We start from the raw sequence: 18,447 nt of genomic DNA, 5'->3' as shown, positions 1-18,447 counted from the left end.
TATTTACTGTATCTGCCCTTAAATGGATCCTGGCAGGTTGGGGGGGAACAGCACAGAAAACAGCACTTAGTTTATGGCAAAAAAAAACTAGCACAAAACTTGGGCATTGGTTTGGAGGGGATCATACAAAGTTGGATGTTAGGGTGTCAACTTGTACCCGTGTTATAAGAATTTTAAGATCATATATAAAAATAAATGTTCATAACTGTATATATAAACCACGTCTGAAGCCCCACAGAAAAGGTCTTTAATCAAAACTAATTTTAAAAATGGATGTCCACCTTTCCTTCTCCTATCCTCAGAAAAGAAAAAAAGAGAGAAAACAAACATTCTTTGCTTCTTGCCAAAGTGGCTTTCTGCACCCTGGCAGCAAAAGAAATACCTTTAGATCCCTTGCTGGATCCACGACCCCAGGAATTAGAAGAGACTCGGGCATCGTGCAGGCTACCGTCCCCCCTCCCCCCCAAAAAAGAACCCCCTACCAAAAAGAAAAAGGAAAAATAGAATCTACTGTATATGTATAGGCGGAACCTTTCTTCCCTGGAACCTTCGCGATCGCCACCGTGTTGCTACGCGACGCGGAGGGGAAGGACGCTTTTGAGAGAGCGACTGTGGTGGTTCCTGGCGGGGAAAATGGTCGGGGGAGACAGCGCCGAGGGAGGCGCAGGCTGCTCCTCTGCGGCCGTCGGGGCGGACGCGGCGACTTCACAGCTGAACCGCGACAAGAGGCTGGTGTGCGTGGAGTACCCAGGCGTTGTGCAGGACGTGGACAAGACGCTGCTGACGCTGGGCGGAGAGGAAGGGGTCTCTAGGGTAAGAATGGGGAGTGGGCGTCCTCTGAAGAATGGCTCTTCCTTCTCCCCGCTCAGGTGTCTGAGAGGCAAAGTTGCCGTGGGGCGCGGGGTGGGGTCTCAAGCCAGCCTGCATTCGGATGCCCTGGCACCCGTGCCTGGTTACATCGGACACTTTGCACGTTCCCTGTGGAACTCTTCTCTCCCAGGGAGTTTTCGTGACAGAGAGTTTCTCTCTCTCTCTCTTGCTCAGAGCCTCCAGAGGCAGTGCTGAAAAGTTGGACCCCATGGGAGTTGAGGAGTACTTTTACTGTTAGCACGCACACCATTTCCATTTAGCTCATCATCATCATCAGTTTTTCATCGCCACATCTATATCCCACCTTCCCCCAAGGAGTTCAAGGTGGCATACATGATTCTCCCTCTTCCTGTTATTTCCTCACAACAACCCAGTGAGGGAGGTTGCCCCCTAGGGCAGGATTTGAACCCTTGTCTTCCAAGGACTTAATGGCAGTTTAAAGAAGTGGCAGGTTGGGGGTCTTGCTTGTGTATGGCTAATCATAAATGAATATTTTCCAGAAATGCCCCTCCTTTGTTGAGATATTTCCCCTACAGAAGCTCATTCAGCCCGGAAGTGGCTTCTGGCTACCTGGGGCAAGAGGGAGCCTCATACTTAACATCCCCTTCACACCTTCTTTATCTCTCATTTTGAAAAGGAAAGGGTGATCTGAATTGCTGTTCTGCGTGGTGGGGGTGATTTTGGAAAGGGGGGGCGAGCCATACAGGATTGCCGTACATCTGGATTTTCCCGGCCATATACAGAATATAGCAGTCGGCAGCAGTGTCCGACTGGGAAACTCCAGACATATGTCAACCCATACCATACAGCCCAGCAACTTTGGCAAAAAAAATGTAATCACATCTCAACAACTTTTCCAAATACAGTGGTACCTCTGGATGCGAACGGGATCCGTTCCAGAGCCCCGTTCGCATCCTGAAGCGAATGCAACCCGCGTCTGCGCGGGTAATGATTCGCCGCTTCCACGCATGCATGTAACGTCATTTTGAGTGTGCGCATGTGTGAGCGGCAAAACCCAGAAGTAATGCACTTCCGGGTTGCCACGGAGTGTACTTCCGGAGTGTAACCTAAAAGTGCTCAACTTGAAGCACATTTAACCCGAGGTATGACTGTACAGTGGTACCTCTGGTTGCGAACGGGATCCGTTCTGGAGGCCTGTTTGCAACATGAAAAGAGCGCAACCCGCAGTGGCGTGTTTGTGCACACGCAGGTTGCAATTCGCCGCTTCTGCGCATGTGCGTGACATCATTTTGCGTGTCTGCGCATGCCCGAGTGACGAAACCTGGAAGTAACCCTTTCCAGTATTTCCAGGTCGCCGCGGGACGTAACCTGAAAGAATGTAACATGAAGCGGATGTAACCAGGGGTACCACTGTAAAACTCAATTACTTTTCTGGATTTTCACTGTTTGAAATATGACAACCCTACATTGTAGGGGTTGGATTATATCCAACTCAGGGTGAGAAATTCCTGGCCCCTGGGGGTCAGCTTGTTGTGCATTTGGTCCACAGCTTCACTTCAGCCCAGCCCACTCTCTCCTGTCTGAGAGCCCCCAGCCTGCTGCACTACCATGCTGGGTTGGGAGGAAGCAAAACCTATTTTCCCCTCACTCGTGTGCTGGCAGAATGACCTAGCCTTTATTTACGTTATTGGTTGTGTGCATACTTTACAGATCTACACTGACCCCAGCCGAAGACTCGAGCTCTACTTCCGCCCCAAGGACCCCTACTGCCACCCTGTGTGTGCCAACCGCTTCCCGACATCTTCCATGTTGCTGAAAGTTAAAAAGAAAACGAGGAGGAAACGGACAGAAGCAGGAGATTTTGAGGAAGATGTCAGTTTTGAAGTAGAAGTTCTTGGCATTGTTACCACAGTTTATAAGTTTCAAGGTAATGATTCCTTTCTCTAAGGCAGGGATGAAGAACCCCTGTGGTCCTCCAGATCCATGGCGAGAGGACCAGGGATGATGAATGTTGTACCTCAACAACATTTGGAGGACCTCACCCCCTTTTCAGTAAGGAAAGATTTGCCTCCATCATAAGACTCTGTAAATTTCAGTTCAGCCCTACTTCCTTGCCTCAGGGATTCTCACTGGTTGTGCTGTCTGGTGGCACCAAGGAGACCCCATGAATACGGTGGGGGGGCTGCCTGAATAAACCAGAGATTTCTTCAGTAAATACACCATTGTGATCAGAACAACAGCCTCTTGGGATCTCACAAAAGTAGAATCCACAGTCTTATAAATTACACAGGCTTATCTGAAGACATCTGAAGGCAGCCTTGTTTAGGGAAGCTTTTAATGTTTGATGTATTACAGTATTTTAATTTATTTTTTTTGGAAGCCGCCCAGAGTGGCTGGGGAAGCCCAGCCAGATGGGTGGGGTATAAATAATAAATAAATTATTATTATATTATTATTATTATTACTTATATAGAGGTATTATCCCTACTTAGCTATACACAGGTGTAGAAATTAGGCTATACTCTCAGAGGAAAAGCATGCCTGCATTATCATCTGAGTCCCTGATTCAGTGATAAGAACAGGATGTCCACTCTCTATCAAGCTGGCTCAGTGCTGAGTTTTTCCCCTGCACATTCTTGACACATTCTTAATACAACAATATACTTCCACACACTATTTCACAGTTTTTACATCTCTTCACATGTAGGCTCTCTATCAAAGCATATGCTATAATTTTCACTACACCAGGCACCATGTTATTTCTGATTGCATGTGCAAAACATTTTGAATGTGATTGCATTGTGCAAATCGTCATAAGTTGCCACTCTGAGAGCTTCTTGGGTTGCTACAAAGCAGAATCCCCAGTATCTCCAGGTAGGACTGAAAGAGAGTCCTTCTGAAAAACCAGAAAGTTTGAATGTAGACAATACTGAGGTAGATGGACCAGTGGTCAGACTCAGTATAAGGCAGTATGTTTCGAAGAATGTTTGTATTCAAGCATTTTAAAGAAATTAATAAATGTTGATTTGGTACTGAATGAGATGCCTGCTTCTTTTGTGCAAGTTTCACTAAGTAGTGCAGTGAGGGAACAATCTGTTGTGGTGATCTGCACACTTTTGCCTCCTTCTCTCCAGGGATGTCTGATTTCCAGTATTTGGCAGTGCACTCTGGACCAGATGGCAAGCAGACCTCCATGTATGACAAAGTCCTGATGCTCAAGCCAGAGAAAGAGGAGTTCTTCCTGAGTGACCTTCCGCTTTATATCCCTCCACCCATTTTCTCACGCTTGGACACTCCTGTGGACTATTACTATCGACCAGAAACGCAACATAGGTCAGTGTCTTCTTTTGTAAGGGTAAAGGGACCCCTGACCGTTAAGTCCAGTCGCGGACGACTCTGGGGTTGCAGCGCTTGTCTCGTTTTACTGGCCGAGGGAGCCGGCGTTTGTCCGCAGACAGTTTTTCCGGGTCATGTGGCCAGCATGACTGAGCTGCTTCTTGCAAACCAGAGCAGCACACGGAAACGCTGTTTACCTTCCCGCCGGAGCGGTACCTATTTAACTACTTGCACTTTGATGTGCTTTCAAACTGCTAGGTGGGCAGGAGCTGGAACCGAACAACGGGAGCTCACCCCCTCGCAGGGATTCGAACCACCAACCTTCTTTTGTAGGTGATGGCAAATCCACCTGCTGAGCAATGGTCTCTGCTGTGGCAGGATTAATATATGTACCAGCTACTATGTTGGCTGAATATAGTTGCAGTTTAGGGTTGGACTTGGATGGTAGGGGGAAAAACCTCTGGTCCTCAGGCCAAACATAGCCTTCTTGGCACCCATATCCAGCCAACTAGCTTATTGAGCTCTGTCCTCTCCACAACCCTGCCTCAACTGTGTGCAACTACATCTGGAGGGCAACCCTTGATCTAAGAAGTGGTATTCCCCTCTTAAGGGAACTCCTATTCTTTTTTGGGGGGGGGCAACAAACAGCTTTTTTCATGTTCAATGGTACAATATAACCATAAGGGTAAAGGTAAAGGTACCCCTGCCCGTTTGGGCCAGTCGTGTCCGACTCTAGGGTTGTGCGCCCATCTCACTTAAGAGGCCAGGGGCCAGCGCTGTCCGGAGACACTTCCGGGTCACGTGGCCAGCGTGACGAAGCTGCTCTGGCGAGTCAGCACCAGCGCAGCACACGGAAATGCCGTTTACCTTCCCGCTATAAAGCGGTACCTATTTATCTACTTGCACTTAAGGGTGCTTTCGAACTGCTAGGTGGGCAGGAGCTGGGACCGAAAGACGGGAGCTCACCCCGCCGCAGGGATTCAAATATAACCATATTGGAACCAAATAAAAATAAATAGTGTCTTATGCAGTGTAGGTCCAGAGTATAAAAAAGGAAGGTCTGTGGATTGACAAAGGGATACACACACTGTTTCCATTGTTTCCATTCCCTGTACAAATTAAAGAAGATATAGAATAATAGTGGATATCTCCACATAAAAGTCATATTCAGCTGGCCCAAGTTCTGCAAAAGGCTGCTTGTTCCTGTTTATTATAAAGATTCACCAGAAGGCTGCAAAGTCTTCAGGCTCCACTTCATCTTTCCAGACTCTTAGATGGTGTTTTAGTTTTTCAGAGGAAGCAATATTAAGAACTTCTTAAAACTATCTGTCCAGAGTGATATTGGTTACATTCTTCCACTCTTGTTCAGCTGCCAAGCATGCTGCAACCAGCAGGCCCTGCCCTCTTTTAGATTTGGTCCTGCCCACCACTGCCTAGCATGTAGTCCCTAGAGTGCTACTCACATAGACCAAAAGAGTGCCCCACACCTGTTGTGCCTGGGAGCAACCTTCGATACACCCAGAAGTCTCCAGTTGACTGTAGAGGCTATTGGTTCTGACAGCTGCAACAGGCACCTGTAGAGAGCCCCTATCAACCCTTCTTGGTACCTCTCCTGGCTTGGTTACCTGCCCAATGCAGCACCTGACTTCTTCTGGCAGCAGGGAGGAACAACAAAGTCAGAGTGACTTCTGTGTTCCTCTCTGCTTCTAGGTTAAATCAACATGTGCTTGTTGCAGCTGTCAGAACTGATAGTTGCTACAGACATGCAGAGGCTTTTGGATATGTGGCATTGAGGTATGAACCCAGCTCTCATTTCACTTGGGTTTGCATGCACAAAGGAGTTGAAACAAGGTATTGGAGAGTGAAATGCATACTTCTCTTTGATGTCCATGTGTTCCTTAGATATTCATCAGTGCAGCTCAGATCCCAGGGTTGGGACAGCCACATTGTTGACATTTGACAAGAGGTGGCTGTGCTTTCCAATTCATTAGAGGTAACATTTGGAACAGTTCTCATGCCAACACCTTTGATTTTTCTCACTGTTATTCTTCATAGCTCACTTTGCTATAAAGTATCTGAAAGCAATTTAACAATAAAAGCACCAATAATCAAAACAATTTCTAATATAAAATCAGTTAAAAACAATTTTGTATAAAAACAGTTAAAGCGATGATTGCTTTTTGTGATTTTTATTGCAATAAATAATACCTACAACATACATTAAAATGTTACCTTGGTTTCCCCTTTCACAATAAGGAGAACATATGGTTGGACACTGTCATTACATTTCCCATTCCAGTGTTAAATAAAAAGTGCCTTTAGCTGTACAAGCCAGTTATTATCTGGCTGTCATCCTTCCCTGGCTGTTATATAACTTGCCAGTTTCAGCTATCTGTCAGGTAATTTCCAAACAGCCTTGAAAAATAGGAGCAGTAGTCTTCCCACCCAGCCTGCTCTCAGATGAACTATGACTGCATATAGAAGATTGCAGATAAATTCAAGATTGCAAAGCTCAATTTTCCCCTCTTTAAATAAGGTTAATTCACGATAACAAGATTCCCATTATTAGGTCCCTCCAGACTCCCCACAGACTGACAAAAAAAGGAGAATCTATTTAGCCTCATATCCACTATACATTTAAATAGTTTCTGGTTTAACAATCAGTCCTCCTTCCTAGGGAACTGTGAGGATTGCTCCTCCAGTATCTGTTTTGAACCCATTTCAAGTGCTGTATTATGGGAAGGGATATAAATAGGCAGGACTAGGTGGCTCGTGATCTGATCCAGAAATGTACTTATTTGCCTTAACTAGCTGAATGAATGAATTACAGTATGGTAATAAACCAATAAAATTTAGGGCAGGCAGAAGAAGGCTGCAATCCTATGTACACTTCCTGGGAGTAAGCCCCACGAACACAGTGGGTGATAAAAGTAGATCCACTGAAATTAATGGACATCTGTAAATAACTTTCAAAGTGAGTTCCCTTCTAAAGAGGGGATTGGTCCACAGCCTCAACCATTGGGTTGAGTTTATTTCATACTGTATGTCATGTTCCCATTGGTCTTTGATTTTGGTGAGGGACCTGTAGTGTCTTGGAGTAGTATTTTATATGTTGCTGATACCATCCCTTTGCTGTGTCCCTCTGTTGACAATCCCCTAGTGGTTGCTGACTTGATTTCTGGGTTGTTTAAGAATGCATGTAGTTGATGATAGGTCAGTCAGGATATTTGGTTGTCCATTAGTTTGTTCTGTATTTCTTGTGACGGTGTGGGGTTGCCAAGTCTTTTAGGCGGTATAGCCTTTTAGGCTTGCCATACCTTTACTTGAAAGCTTTGTGATGCATGGTGGAACTGTGGGTGGTAGGCTAGGGGGATTAACAGGGATAGGGCTGGGAACAATGCTGAAGACTTGGAGTAGATTTGTTTAAGGGTTTATAGGAAGTTGGGGGCCAAATTTCAAATCTCTCGTTTCCTCTTATTCAATCTTCATTTCTGGTGCTTTTTGGCATGGCTCTGCACCTTTCGGCCCAGGTTACATTGGGCAGTGTGGAAGAGTCTCTTCACAATTTGTGTTGAAGAAATATAGCTCTAACTTTTCAGTAATACAAGGGAAGAAAAATATCAAGTTTTAGTGGGTCTTCTGGGTAGAGTTATTAATAAATGAAGAGTCAAACTCTCTAGGCAACCTGAACAAATCACAGTATAAAAGACCAACAGATTCTCTCCAGTTCTTTAATGACAAAATCCAACATTAAATGGAGTCTTATTAAACTGGCCTGCTGCCTTACTAAAGAAGTTGAAATTCAAGAGGCCCCCATCCATGTTAGCATTCTACCATGTCCTGAAGGCAAGTGTTCTGCTGAACAGGTGATTTTATTTCTCAAACTGGTTTTTGTTACTGTTTTAGCTGTTAAGCTTTTTATTGTTTGTATGATTGTACATCTTAATTAAGGATATTTTAATGACCCAATGGATTTATTGTTGTGTAAGATTTTTTTATGGCCTCAGAGCTTTGTCTAAATGGACACAACAGTCTTCTTGATATTAACAAGGTCTGTGTCCATTTTCTCAGTTCAAGGGAGTTTTGAGTTTTTTAGAAGTGAAGCAGCTCAGACCAAGCTTTTATGGAGCTGAAGGCTCAGCACATTCCTGGCTGTCAGGCAGGCTCTGATCCAGGCATGTGCTTACATGCACTTCCCCCTACTTTCGAGTGACCACTCATGGAACTAGCTAGTGCTTAAGTTCCTGCCTGCCTCACTTCCTCTGTTCCTGTGGCCAAGTGGTCAAGGTGGGCTGTGGGTTCTGAGAGCTGTGTGAGAATCCAGGCAACTAGTATGGGAGCCTCCTGGGGCATAGAGACAAAGATTTATTGGCTCTTCAGTACTACTGATCATATGGAGATCCTTTGAAGTGGGGTCTGTGTGTCTTTGACCCCTGCTCTTCCTCTGAGGAGGTTCCAGATCTGGGAAGGGCTGAGTTCTGAGTCTCATCAACACATGGCAGCTCCATGCTCAGCATCATGAGTTCCACAATTGAAGACGCCAGTGTGATATAGAGCTTAGAGTGCTGGACTAGGGTTTTGGAGGCCAGGGTGCAAGTACCTGCTCAGCCATAAAACTCACTGTGTGACCTTGGGTCAGTCACTCACTCTCAGTCTAACTTACCTCGCAGGGTTCTTGTGAGGATAAAATGGAGAGGTGGTAGAAGTGTGTACACCACCTTAAGCTCCTTGGAGAGAAGGTGGAATATAAATATAATAATAAAACAAATAAATATAAATGCAGGCAATCAACCCACCACTTAGCAAAATTCATGTCTTTTTAATGAACAGATTCATGGTTGCCTCTTTAGAAATTCTCTGTTCAGATAGCAGTTTAAAAGGGGGCATCAGAAAAGAAAAATAGAAAGAAAATTATCTTTTTTTCAGATTTTTTAAATTTTCAATTTGAGTTGTCATAAACAAAAAAGCAAGCATTATCCAAATTTCACACAACTGAGTTGAATGGTATTCATTTTTGTAATTTCTGTTTCCCTCCCCTGCAGGGAAGGATATCAGAACCCCACGTTGTCCAGCGAAAACCTGATAGGTCTCAGCCGGGCCCGTCGGCCCCACAACGCCATCTTTATCAACTTTGAGGATGAGGAGATCCCCATGAAGCCTTTGGACGCTGCAGAGCAGACCTGGAGGAGAGTTTGCAGCAATGCAGTGGATCACAAAGCAGAAGAGGAACTGAGGAAGGTAGACACACCTTTTGGGGTCTGTTCACACACTAAAATACATGTTTGGAAACTAGGGACATCGGAGCCAGGGTTGCCTGGAACTCCTTGTTGAGAGTACCTTACTTGGTTGAGAGGCAAATCTTTTACCCCCATTTTGAATAATTTTATTTGTATAGCATGTACAGAACATTTATAAAAAGGGCATCAGGACAAAAGAGTATATTCTGTAGAAAAGCCATACGAAACCCTAACAACACCAAATCATCAAAAACGAGATTACAGCATGAAAAGAAAAAGTTTGAAGGGCCCCAAGGAGGAGACAAAGGGCCAGATCAGTCCAGCAATTCTTTCAAATAAAGTCATACTTGGCTGGAACGAGGCAATCCATTGTATGAGTCAAGAAAGGCCCCCACATTTGGACATGGCTCTTCCTGAATGCTTGGCATATTGGCATCGAGTGCAAAAGAATTGCCAAAGCAGACGAATTTGAAAGTGTTTGCGGTCCTTTCTTGACCTGTGTTAATAAGGACTGAGTCTTGCTGAAAGCTATGCAGGCTCAGATTGCTTTGTAGAAAGTGTATTCACGATTTTCACACACATGATGTCTTTATGGTGAGACAAGGCAAAGCTGAAAATGTTAGTAATGATTTACTTTACTGTATGTGGAAAACATTCTATTTTTGTATAGAATACCTGTGGAACCTAATTTGTTATTAATGATTTTGTTGTTATTATTATTTAATTCACTGTTATTATCCAAGTGGAACACTCACACTCACACTCACACACACCCCATCTGGTGCAGCCAGGAATTTTGGCAGCTTTAAGTTCATGAATTAACTTTTCCAAGGAAACAACGAACAGAGTCTTTTTATACTTCACATCCTTCCAGCCTTGGGTTATAGTTAGACCCTTTCTTGTATGTGTTTCTGTTCTGTAGCTGTTTGAGGTCCGCCCAGTCTGGTCTCGTAATGCTGTGAAAGCCAATATAAGCATCCACCCTGACAAGCTCAAGTTCCTTCTGCCTTACTTAGCTTACTACATGGTGAGTGCATTATGTTTCGTGTGTGTGTGTGTTGCTTTCTTAAAAAGAGTTCCCAACAGCTCATATAGTGACAATGGATTGAAATGTTCACTATTTAGTAAATGCAGGAGTGATCAAATGTAGTTGCCAGAAAGCATGCAGCTGGGAAGAAATTTTTTGGGTGGGGGGTGGCACTCAGTAATATATTCCAGAATGTAAAAAAAATTGTTGGCCTTCTTAGACAACTTATATGAGAGGCAGGGAACCTTTTTCAGCCCAGGGGTCGCTTTAGCTCACAGACAGCTCTTTAGGAGCCACGTTCCAGTGCTGGGCAGGGCAGGGCATGAGGCAAAGAGGTGTGGCCAGTGACAAAAGTCAGTGGAAGTTGCTGGGAACTGTAGGACAGGAGAATACGCTTGTGCTCTGGTCCTGCTTGTGGTTTTCAGACAGGCATCTCGTCGACCATTGTGAGAACAGAATGTTGGACTAGATGGGCCATTTGCCTGATCCAGCAGGGCACCTCTTATGTTCTCATGTTCAGTGGGTGTTACTCTTGCCCTTGTGCAATAGGCTGCATTCCAACCATGCAAAAGCCCCTGGTTTCTACACATACAGGCATACCTTTCTCCTTTCAGATATATGAGAACCATTGCCACAGTTCAAGGAGACAATCCAACCTAGCAATAGCACTTGAGGGATGTGTGGCATGAGGGGAGGCATGACCTGGGAAGTTTCCTGTGGGCTGGGTAGAGAGGACTGAAGGTCTGCATTCGGGGCTTGAGCTTCAGGTTCCCCACCTGTGATGCGGTTCATTCATCCAAGTTTCCAAAGCACATGTTAAATTGTCTCCATCTTGGCAGTGCTCCATTCCTGAAAGCTGCAATTTTTTTATTGGGGTATTGTCATTTCTCCCCTATTTTGTGATTGTCAAGAAAGCTCTCATTCAATCATTCAAAGCATTTATATCCTGCTCTTTACTTAATGGTCTCAGAGCAGATAACAAGTAAACAGAGCACAAACAGTGTAATACAAACAGCATGCAGTTTAAAAGAAATAGGAATCAAAGGTTTTTTTAAAAAATTGTATTATTTATTTATTCAGTTTCTATCCCGCCCACCCTCCCAAAGAAGCCCAGGACAGTCGTTTCTTTATTCAGCACTCATAAAATTCCCCACAGACCCCCTCTGCTGTGGGGCGAGAGTTGGTGTTCTGGGAAGTTTTGAAATAACTTTGAAATAAAGTTTTGAAATGAGACATTTTCCTCCACACTCTAGAAGTAAAATCTAGATGGTGGCAATGACAGTGGCCAGCCATAAATGGCCTTTCTGTGCACAGTTTCCTTTCCTTCCCATTTTCCTAAACCTGTAAATCTAAAGCTTTGCTGCCACCAACACTTTTTAAGGTCTTGACAGCAGCAAAATCGTGGTACATTTTTTTGCAGCTGTTGTTAAAATGATTGTGGTGTTGCAATGTTTTTTAATCTGAGAGTGCTTTTTAATAAAAAGGTTATTTCAATCCTATGTTCGGATGTAAGGATTTTTTTAAAAAAGCATCCAAACCAGAGCCTCACATTCTTGTAATTCTTTGTGCCCCTGTAGCTAACTGGACCCTGGAGGAGCCTGTGGGTCCGCTTTGGTTATGATCCCAGGGAACACCCAGAAGCAAAGTTCTACCAGGTCCTGGATTTCAGAATTCGCTGTGGAATGAAATACGGTAAAAATGGAAGCAGGCCATCCAAGTACTGTTGTACTCTTTACTATCAGTGCCTTTTGGGTGGGGGGTGGAGGAAAGGTCTAGGCTACAAAAGGACCAAGCTGCCAAATAGATATATATCTATTTTAAATTCCTGGTATAATTTGTTTCTCTTTGAGAGGTGCTCTTCTCCATCATCTCTTCTGCCTCCACAGACGTGTTTTATTTCCCCCTAGGGTATGCCCCTAATGACATGCCGGTGAAAGCTAAACGCAGCACCTACAACTACAGCCTGCCCATCACCGTGAAAAAACCAGGTATGTGGTACAGGCAAGAGGGTGGGTAGATATTTCTTTATCTTGTTTAGTGAATTAAACAATTGTGATTTCTTCCATCAATTTGCAGGGGTGTCTTATGGTGATCCTGGTACAATTTTTGAATAAGATGAACCTCCCTTTTGTGGCTCCTGAGCAGACGCCTGCTGAAAACAGGGCTTGCTGTCAGCACTGATTGCAAGTCCTGCTTTCAGCAGGGATCTTTTCAGATGCAGCTTGAAATTAAAGCGGGGGTTGCAAAGGAAGGAATGAATTTCACTCTCAGTTCTTCCTTTGAAATTGAATCTCCTGACATCATATGACACCAGGTGATTGACAGGTAGGTGGGTTCATCTGCCTGTCAAAAGTGGCCTCTGGTGGGTGGGCCAGTTCATCAGCCTTTGTGAGATACTTGCCTCTCAAATGCTGACATCTGTGCTGTGTGGTAGACCACATGCTCTGCATGCAGGAGACCCCACTATCAATCCCCACTCTGCCCAGGTTGGCCTGGAAAACTGCCCCGTCTGAAATCCTGGGGAGCTGCTGCCAGTCTGCAGACAGTACTGAGGCAGATGGATCTGTGGTCTGTCTTGATAGAAGGCAGCTTCATATATTCCTTTGCCAGTTGCACACAGAACCAGTAGTTACTAGGTGCTGCAGAGCATTTATTATTTATTATTATAAAACAAGATCAACAGGTTGTCATGTTGTAGTTTGTTCTTCCATCCTTGGTGTCAGTCAAGAAAAAGTGGATAGAGAGAAGTTAAATTTCCCCCTTTCATAATACTAAAACTTGGGTACCATCCCATGAAGCTGAATGTTGACAGGTTCTGGGCAGACAAAAGAAAGTAATTTTTCACACAGTACATAGTTTGAGTATGTAATTCTCTCCAGCAAGATGTAGTGGTGGCCAACAACTTGGATGACTTTAAAAGAAAATTTGACAAGTTCATGGAGGGATAAAGCTAATCAATGGCTGCTAGGCATTATGGCTATGTTCTTTCTCCACTGTCAGAGGCAATATGCCTCTGAATGCCAATTGCTAGGAATCACAGGTAGAGAAAGTTGCTGTTGCAATCATGTCCTGCTTTGGGGCTTCCTAGAAGAGGCTTTTGGTCAGCCACTGTGAGAACAGGATGCTGGACTAGATGGGCCTTTGGCCTGATCCAGCAGCCAGGCTCTTAAGTTGCTGTGCAACATGTGATTTGGGGACTCTCTTTCTGCCCTTTGCAGCGAGCCATGTAGTTGGCATCCAGGACCTTAAGCAAGGACTGAGCACCTCTGGGATGTCCAGTCCACGAAAATCTGCTTTCAGCAAGTATAAACTTAAAGTAGGTATTTGGCTTCCTCCTTGTTTTTCCTCCTGACTTCACCCTTTTCTCCTCTTGTGGCATACTAGGAAGATCTGTCTCCAGACACATTGTCTCCTCTGGGGAAATACAGATTTGGTCACGTGAAAGAAATGGGTAGCAGCTTAAAGGCAAAATGCCCAATAGTATAAATTCATCCTCCTGTCACTGTGGAGGTGGGAATCCTTGGGGTTGATGCAAGAGAGACCCAGTTGCCCTGTTGAAGTCCAGAGGGCTGCTCTGGGAAATGGAGATGTGGCGGTTTGGGGAGGAAGAGATTGAATATAACAACCATGAGGACTCTTTGTGGGTTCTGTATTGGAGAAGAGGAGGAAGTTGGGGTGACAATCTGACTTTGGATGAGCTAAGGGTTTTCTCCAACAGTCAAGTCAGCAACAGAGGATCCCGTTGTGGAAACATTTTTACTTTCAGTTCCATTGTCTTTTGGTGTCTTCCATCCCTCTGCTTCTTCCTCTCTCAGGATTCGATTTACATCTTCCGAGAAGGTTCCCTGCCTCCTTATCGACAGATGTTCTATCAGCTTTGTGACCTGAATGTGGAATGGTACTTGTGCTTGATCAAAAGGGGCTCTAAAGTAACTTGGGGGGGGCAATTTATGTCTGTGTTCATGCATGTCTTTTGTATGTCTGTCTGAACCTCAAAGGTATGCTCCCCGCTGTGGTGGCCCTGCAAGCAAAACCTGATCTGAATTTTTCCATGGGTACCCTTGCAGAAATAGAAAATTCAGCTGACTGTAGGGGGAGGAGAAGGCTTGCGCTCCTTAAACATTGAACCTTCAGGAGAGAGTACCTCTGTTTCCCCTTCTTAGGCATTTCCCAGCATTCCTTTGAAATAGGAACCCACAGTTACCAGGGAGCTGGGTTTTAAAAATCTACATTTAATGGGTTTGTTGGTTCTTCCACTGATGATTTGACACATCCAGACTCTGGGTCTTTTTGTCCTCAGTTTATTTTTTGAGACCAGGGTCGACCTTCACAAGGGAATCAGACCTAATTTGTTCAGTCCTTTGAGGGAAGAGAGAATCTGAGACTAGTCTCTGTTCAGCTTGCAGAAGATCATTCGCCGGAATGATGGCATGGAGATGGTGTGTACAGAGAGGGACGGCTGGTGTCTTCCCAAGACCAGTGATGACTTGCGGGATACCATGTCTCTGATGATAAAGCAGATCATCCGCTCCAAAAGGCCTGGTAATATACTGTTAATCAAGGGAGGTTGGAACCTGGCAATGAAACCAGGTTTTACAAATGTTAACCTGACCTGGGACAGCTTGTGTGGCTCTTCTAAGATAGTTCCTACTGCTTGCAGCTTGAATTAGTTGTATTGGATTTTTTATTTTTTAAAAGTATGATTTGTTGTTGTTGTTTAGTCATTTAGTCGTGTCTGACTTTTCGTGACCCCATGGACCAGAGCACGCCAGGCACTCCTATCTCCCACTGCCTCCCACTGTCTTCCCAATAGTGACGATGTAAACGACTTTAAGCTCCTTGGAGAAATGGTTGGGGTACAGATGGGGAAAAAAACAGTTGTTGTTGTTGTTTAGTCATTTAGTCATGTCCGACTCTTTGTGACCCCATGGACCAGAGCACACCAGGCACTCCTGTCTTCCACTGTCAAACTCCTGCTGGTAGCTTCGAGAACACTGTCCAACCATCTCGTCCTCTGTCGTCCCCTTCTCCTTGTGCCCTCCATCTTTCCCAACATCAGGGTCTTTTCCAGGGAGCCTTCTCTTCTCATGAGGTGGCCAAAGTATTGGAGCCTCAGCTTCAGGATCTGTCCTTCCAGTGAGCACTCAGGGCTGATTTCCTTAAGAATGGATAGGTTTGATCTTCTTGGAGTCCATGGTATGATTAGGGATGTCTTTTCAATATATTGAAAACATATAGTCCTCCACCCAAGTTCATTTTATTAATGTAGCTTAGGCTTATAAAAATCAGTCCATTTGATTGACTGAAATTCATTGCTAGGTGACCTTGGGCTGGTTACCAAAGCTCATGTCTCCACTGTCAGCATGATGCCTCTGAGTGCCAGTTGCTGGGAATCACAGGTGCAGAGAGTGCCGTTGTGCCTAGATGCTGCTTGCGGGCTTCCTAAAAGAGGCACTTGGTTGGCCATTGTGAGAAAGAGAGTCCTGGACTAGATCAGCCTTTAGTTCTCTCAGCTTAATCCCTGTCACACATTGGTTGTCTTAGAATAATAGACACCTTGAGCTCCTTGGAGGAGAAGCAGGATATAAATTTGAATAATAACAATACATAATCAATTAAGAGTTACTAAATCAACTAACAACCCTAGATACACATATTTGTTGGAGGGAGAAATAACTGCTTTTGGAAGTACAATGGAAATTACTTTCTTCCTGCCACTGCTGGCTCTCTGTTTCCTTCAGGTGGGACCCCTGAGGGAGTAATTCTGACCGACCTTTGGCTACCCCGCCCCTTTTGCCCCAGTGGAATTCCTCAGCCATCCCTCCACTCATCCATCCCTGACATTATCTTCATCCCTTTCCCTATCTTTTGCTGCAGCTCTGTTCACAAGCACTTCGAACACAGAAGAGGGGAAAGAGCAGCTGGCGTTCGAGTCCGGAGAGGAAGAGGAGGAGGAGGAAGAAGAGGAGGAGTTCAAAGAACCATCTGATGGAAGTGAGAATGAGATGGAGACAGAGATTCTGGACTATGTGTGATGCACCAGAACTGGCACTGTGGACCTATTCCGGGCGAGGACCTTTGCTTCTCTTGTCCCTACAGGCAAGACAGAAAGCCAGGCCTAATGAGACAAGTACCCATCCATGTCTCTTCTACTCATCTTTGGGTTCTGTTCTTTACAGACACCTATGTGTGCCTTTTTGATACTGATTTGAGGGTGAAGATTGTGATGAGTAAGGCTGCTTATCCTTGAGCTCTGCAGACATGGCAAATGTGCAAGTAATGGGGCTGGAGATGCCTTATCCCGAGAGGTTTTGCTAAATATTCCTCTAATGAAAGCTTAGCTAACTGGTAAACACACAAGCCTGGTAGACCTTCATCTTGGCATTGGTTAGCATCTCATTCTCCCATATCCTTTAGGAGAGGCAAGCCATTGCCGTAGCCACCTTACTAATACACCTGTCCAGCTTTACCACCTCAAACGTGTGGTCACCAGGGCTGGTGCATGGAGTGCTGGTGATGTCCTGACCTAAGATTTTAGTCTTTTGTCAGGCTGATGATGAAGCCAAACTCCATACAGTCTTGGGCAAAATGTTTGATGAGTTTCTGTGGAGTTTCCTTGGAGTTTGCTGTCAAGGCTGTGTCATCTATAAACAATATATATTGGATAAGAACTTGCCACACTTCTGCCTTGGCATGGAGATGTGCCAGGTTGAATGGACTCACACCACTCCTTGAATGGACGCACAGCACACACTGTCTTCAGTCAAACTGAAGGGATATGAGAACAACAGGTTGAAGATGACACCAAAGAGACTCCTTAGGATAGCAATAAAGCTGGATATCAAATCCAAACTCCCCTTCTTCTTCCCTTGTGGACTTTAGGTGGGCATCTTACCTTTTCGGTTTATGAGGTCAAAGGCCTGAAGGCCAGATACCTGACCAGGAGCCCTTGTGACTGTGCATAGATTAAGTTTGAGTATTAGTAATTTTTCCTCTTATGTTGCCAATGAAAGAGTATAAAGCATTCGCATACTGATGAACATGCGAGTGGGGTTCGAAGTGAAGATAATGATTTATGTTTGAATTTAAATTTAGATCAACCAAATTGAGCCAAATACTGATCAGGGGATTTGTTCATTTTCTGGAATACTGGCGTATGCTATGAAATTAAACCACATTGGGGTAAAGCCATCTTTTTTGATCTCTCCATGTGTCAACTATAGTTTATTTGTAACTCTCTCAAGGAGGGTTGCTTCCCAAATGTGTTTTGTACCAATGGTCCATCATTGTGCCAGAAAGCTCTTTCCAGTGTCTGGTTATGTTGCATCTCACTGCTTGTAATAAATGGCTTGTTAATTCTGTATTATGTAAATTCAGGTGATCATGTAATATATTTAATAAAACTAATTCTCATTTGACTTCCAATTGTTAATTGAATTCTAGAAGGGCTGGATTTTTTTTACATTTCCACCACATGTGGACAATGTACCAAGTGTGGGGCAGCTCCTCTAGCAAAGGGGTGAGGTGCCAGGATGGATCATTGCCAGCTTCCTGGGTGTTAGGTACCACCTATATATGAGTTTTAGGGTAATTTTCTATTGCTTGCCAAAATAGACTTAAAGGGGTTTTTTGTCCAATGTCTATTCCATTGACCTGGGTCAAATTCATAGCTGAAATCACATTCCCTTTGATGTTTAATAGGGTCAAGTGAACCCACCGATGCACTGAGTAGAATGCTATAGATTATGGATGTTATACCTGGGCCTTGTCCTTCTGTGGCTATTACAAGTCTTTCAAATGCGGTGGCCATTGGCCTTGTGGCTGCCTTAGTGGTGGCAGTTTGCTTACTGGGTTAGCAAGAAAAGTGCAGATTTGGAGAAGTAGCAGCCAAGGGGTTTGTAAGTGTCCTTATTTAGTCCGTATTTCTTGGTCTGATAGTGGTGTATTTCTGTTACAAAAGTCACATAACTGGTATAGACCTTCTGTTCTCCATCTGGCCACATAAAATTGTCAAGA

General features: G+C 44.5%; 1 protein-coding gene across 1 annotated transcript; it reads left to right on the top strand.

Moving 5' to 3' along the window:
- Positions 1 to 599: 599 nt before the first annotated feature.
- GTF3C5 (general transcription factor IIIC subunit 5) lies at positions 600 to 17,849 on the top strand. The gene is made up of 11 exons (XM_081897179.1): positions 600 to 813; positions 2,542 to 2,758; positions 3,966 to 4,164; positions 9,210 to 9,405; positions 10,327 to 10,431; positions 12,009 to 12,123; positions 12,339 to 12,419; positions 13,650 to 13,747; positions 14,247 to 14,329; positions 14,831 to 14,973; positions 16,309 to 17,849. The coding sequence occupies exons 1-11, from the start codon at positions 634 to 636 to the stop codon at positions 16,464 to 16,466; spliced, it is 1,575 nt and encodes a 524-aa protein (XP_081753305.1). The 5' UTR covers positions 600 to 633; the 3' UTR covers positions 16,467 to 17,849.
- The last annotated feature ends 598 nt before the right edge of the window (positions 17,850 to 18,447 follow it).

This window comes from Podarcis melisellensis (genome assembly GCF_964234715.1).
Source record: "Podarcis melisellensis genome assembly, chromosome: Z".
In the NCBI taxonomy this organism is placed as follows: domain Eukaryota; kingdom Metazoa; phylum Chordata; class Lepidosauria; order Squamata; family Lacertidae; genus Podarcis; species Podarcis melisellensis.
The sequence above is the reverse complement of the archived record's forward strand: the minus strand, read 5'-3'. Positions and strand labels throughout refer to the sequence as shown.

Coding starts and splice junctions, on each gene's coding strand:
- GTF3C5 (XM_081897179.1), top strand. CDS start 634: ATGGTCGGGGGAGACAGCGCCGAGGGAGGCGCAGGCTGCTCCTCTGCG. Junction 9,406..10,326: donor CAGAAGAGGAACTGAGGAAG/GTAGACACACCT, acceptor TCTGTTCTGTAG/CTGTTTGAGGTCCGCCCAGT. Junction 12,124..12,338: donor TCGCTGTGGAATGAAATACG/GTAAAAATGGAA, acceptor ATTTCCCCCTAG/GGTATGCCCCTAATGACATG.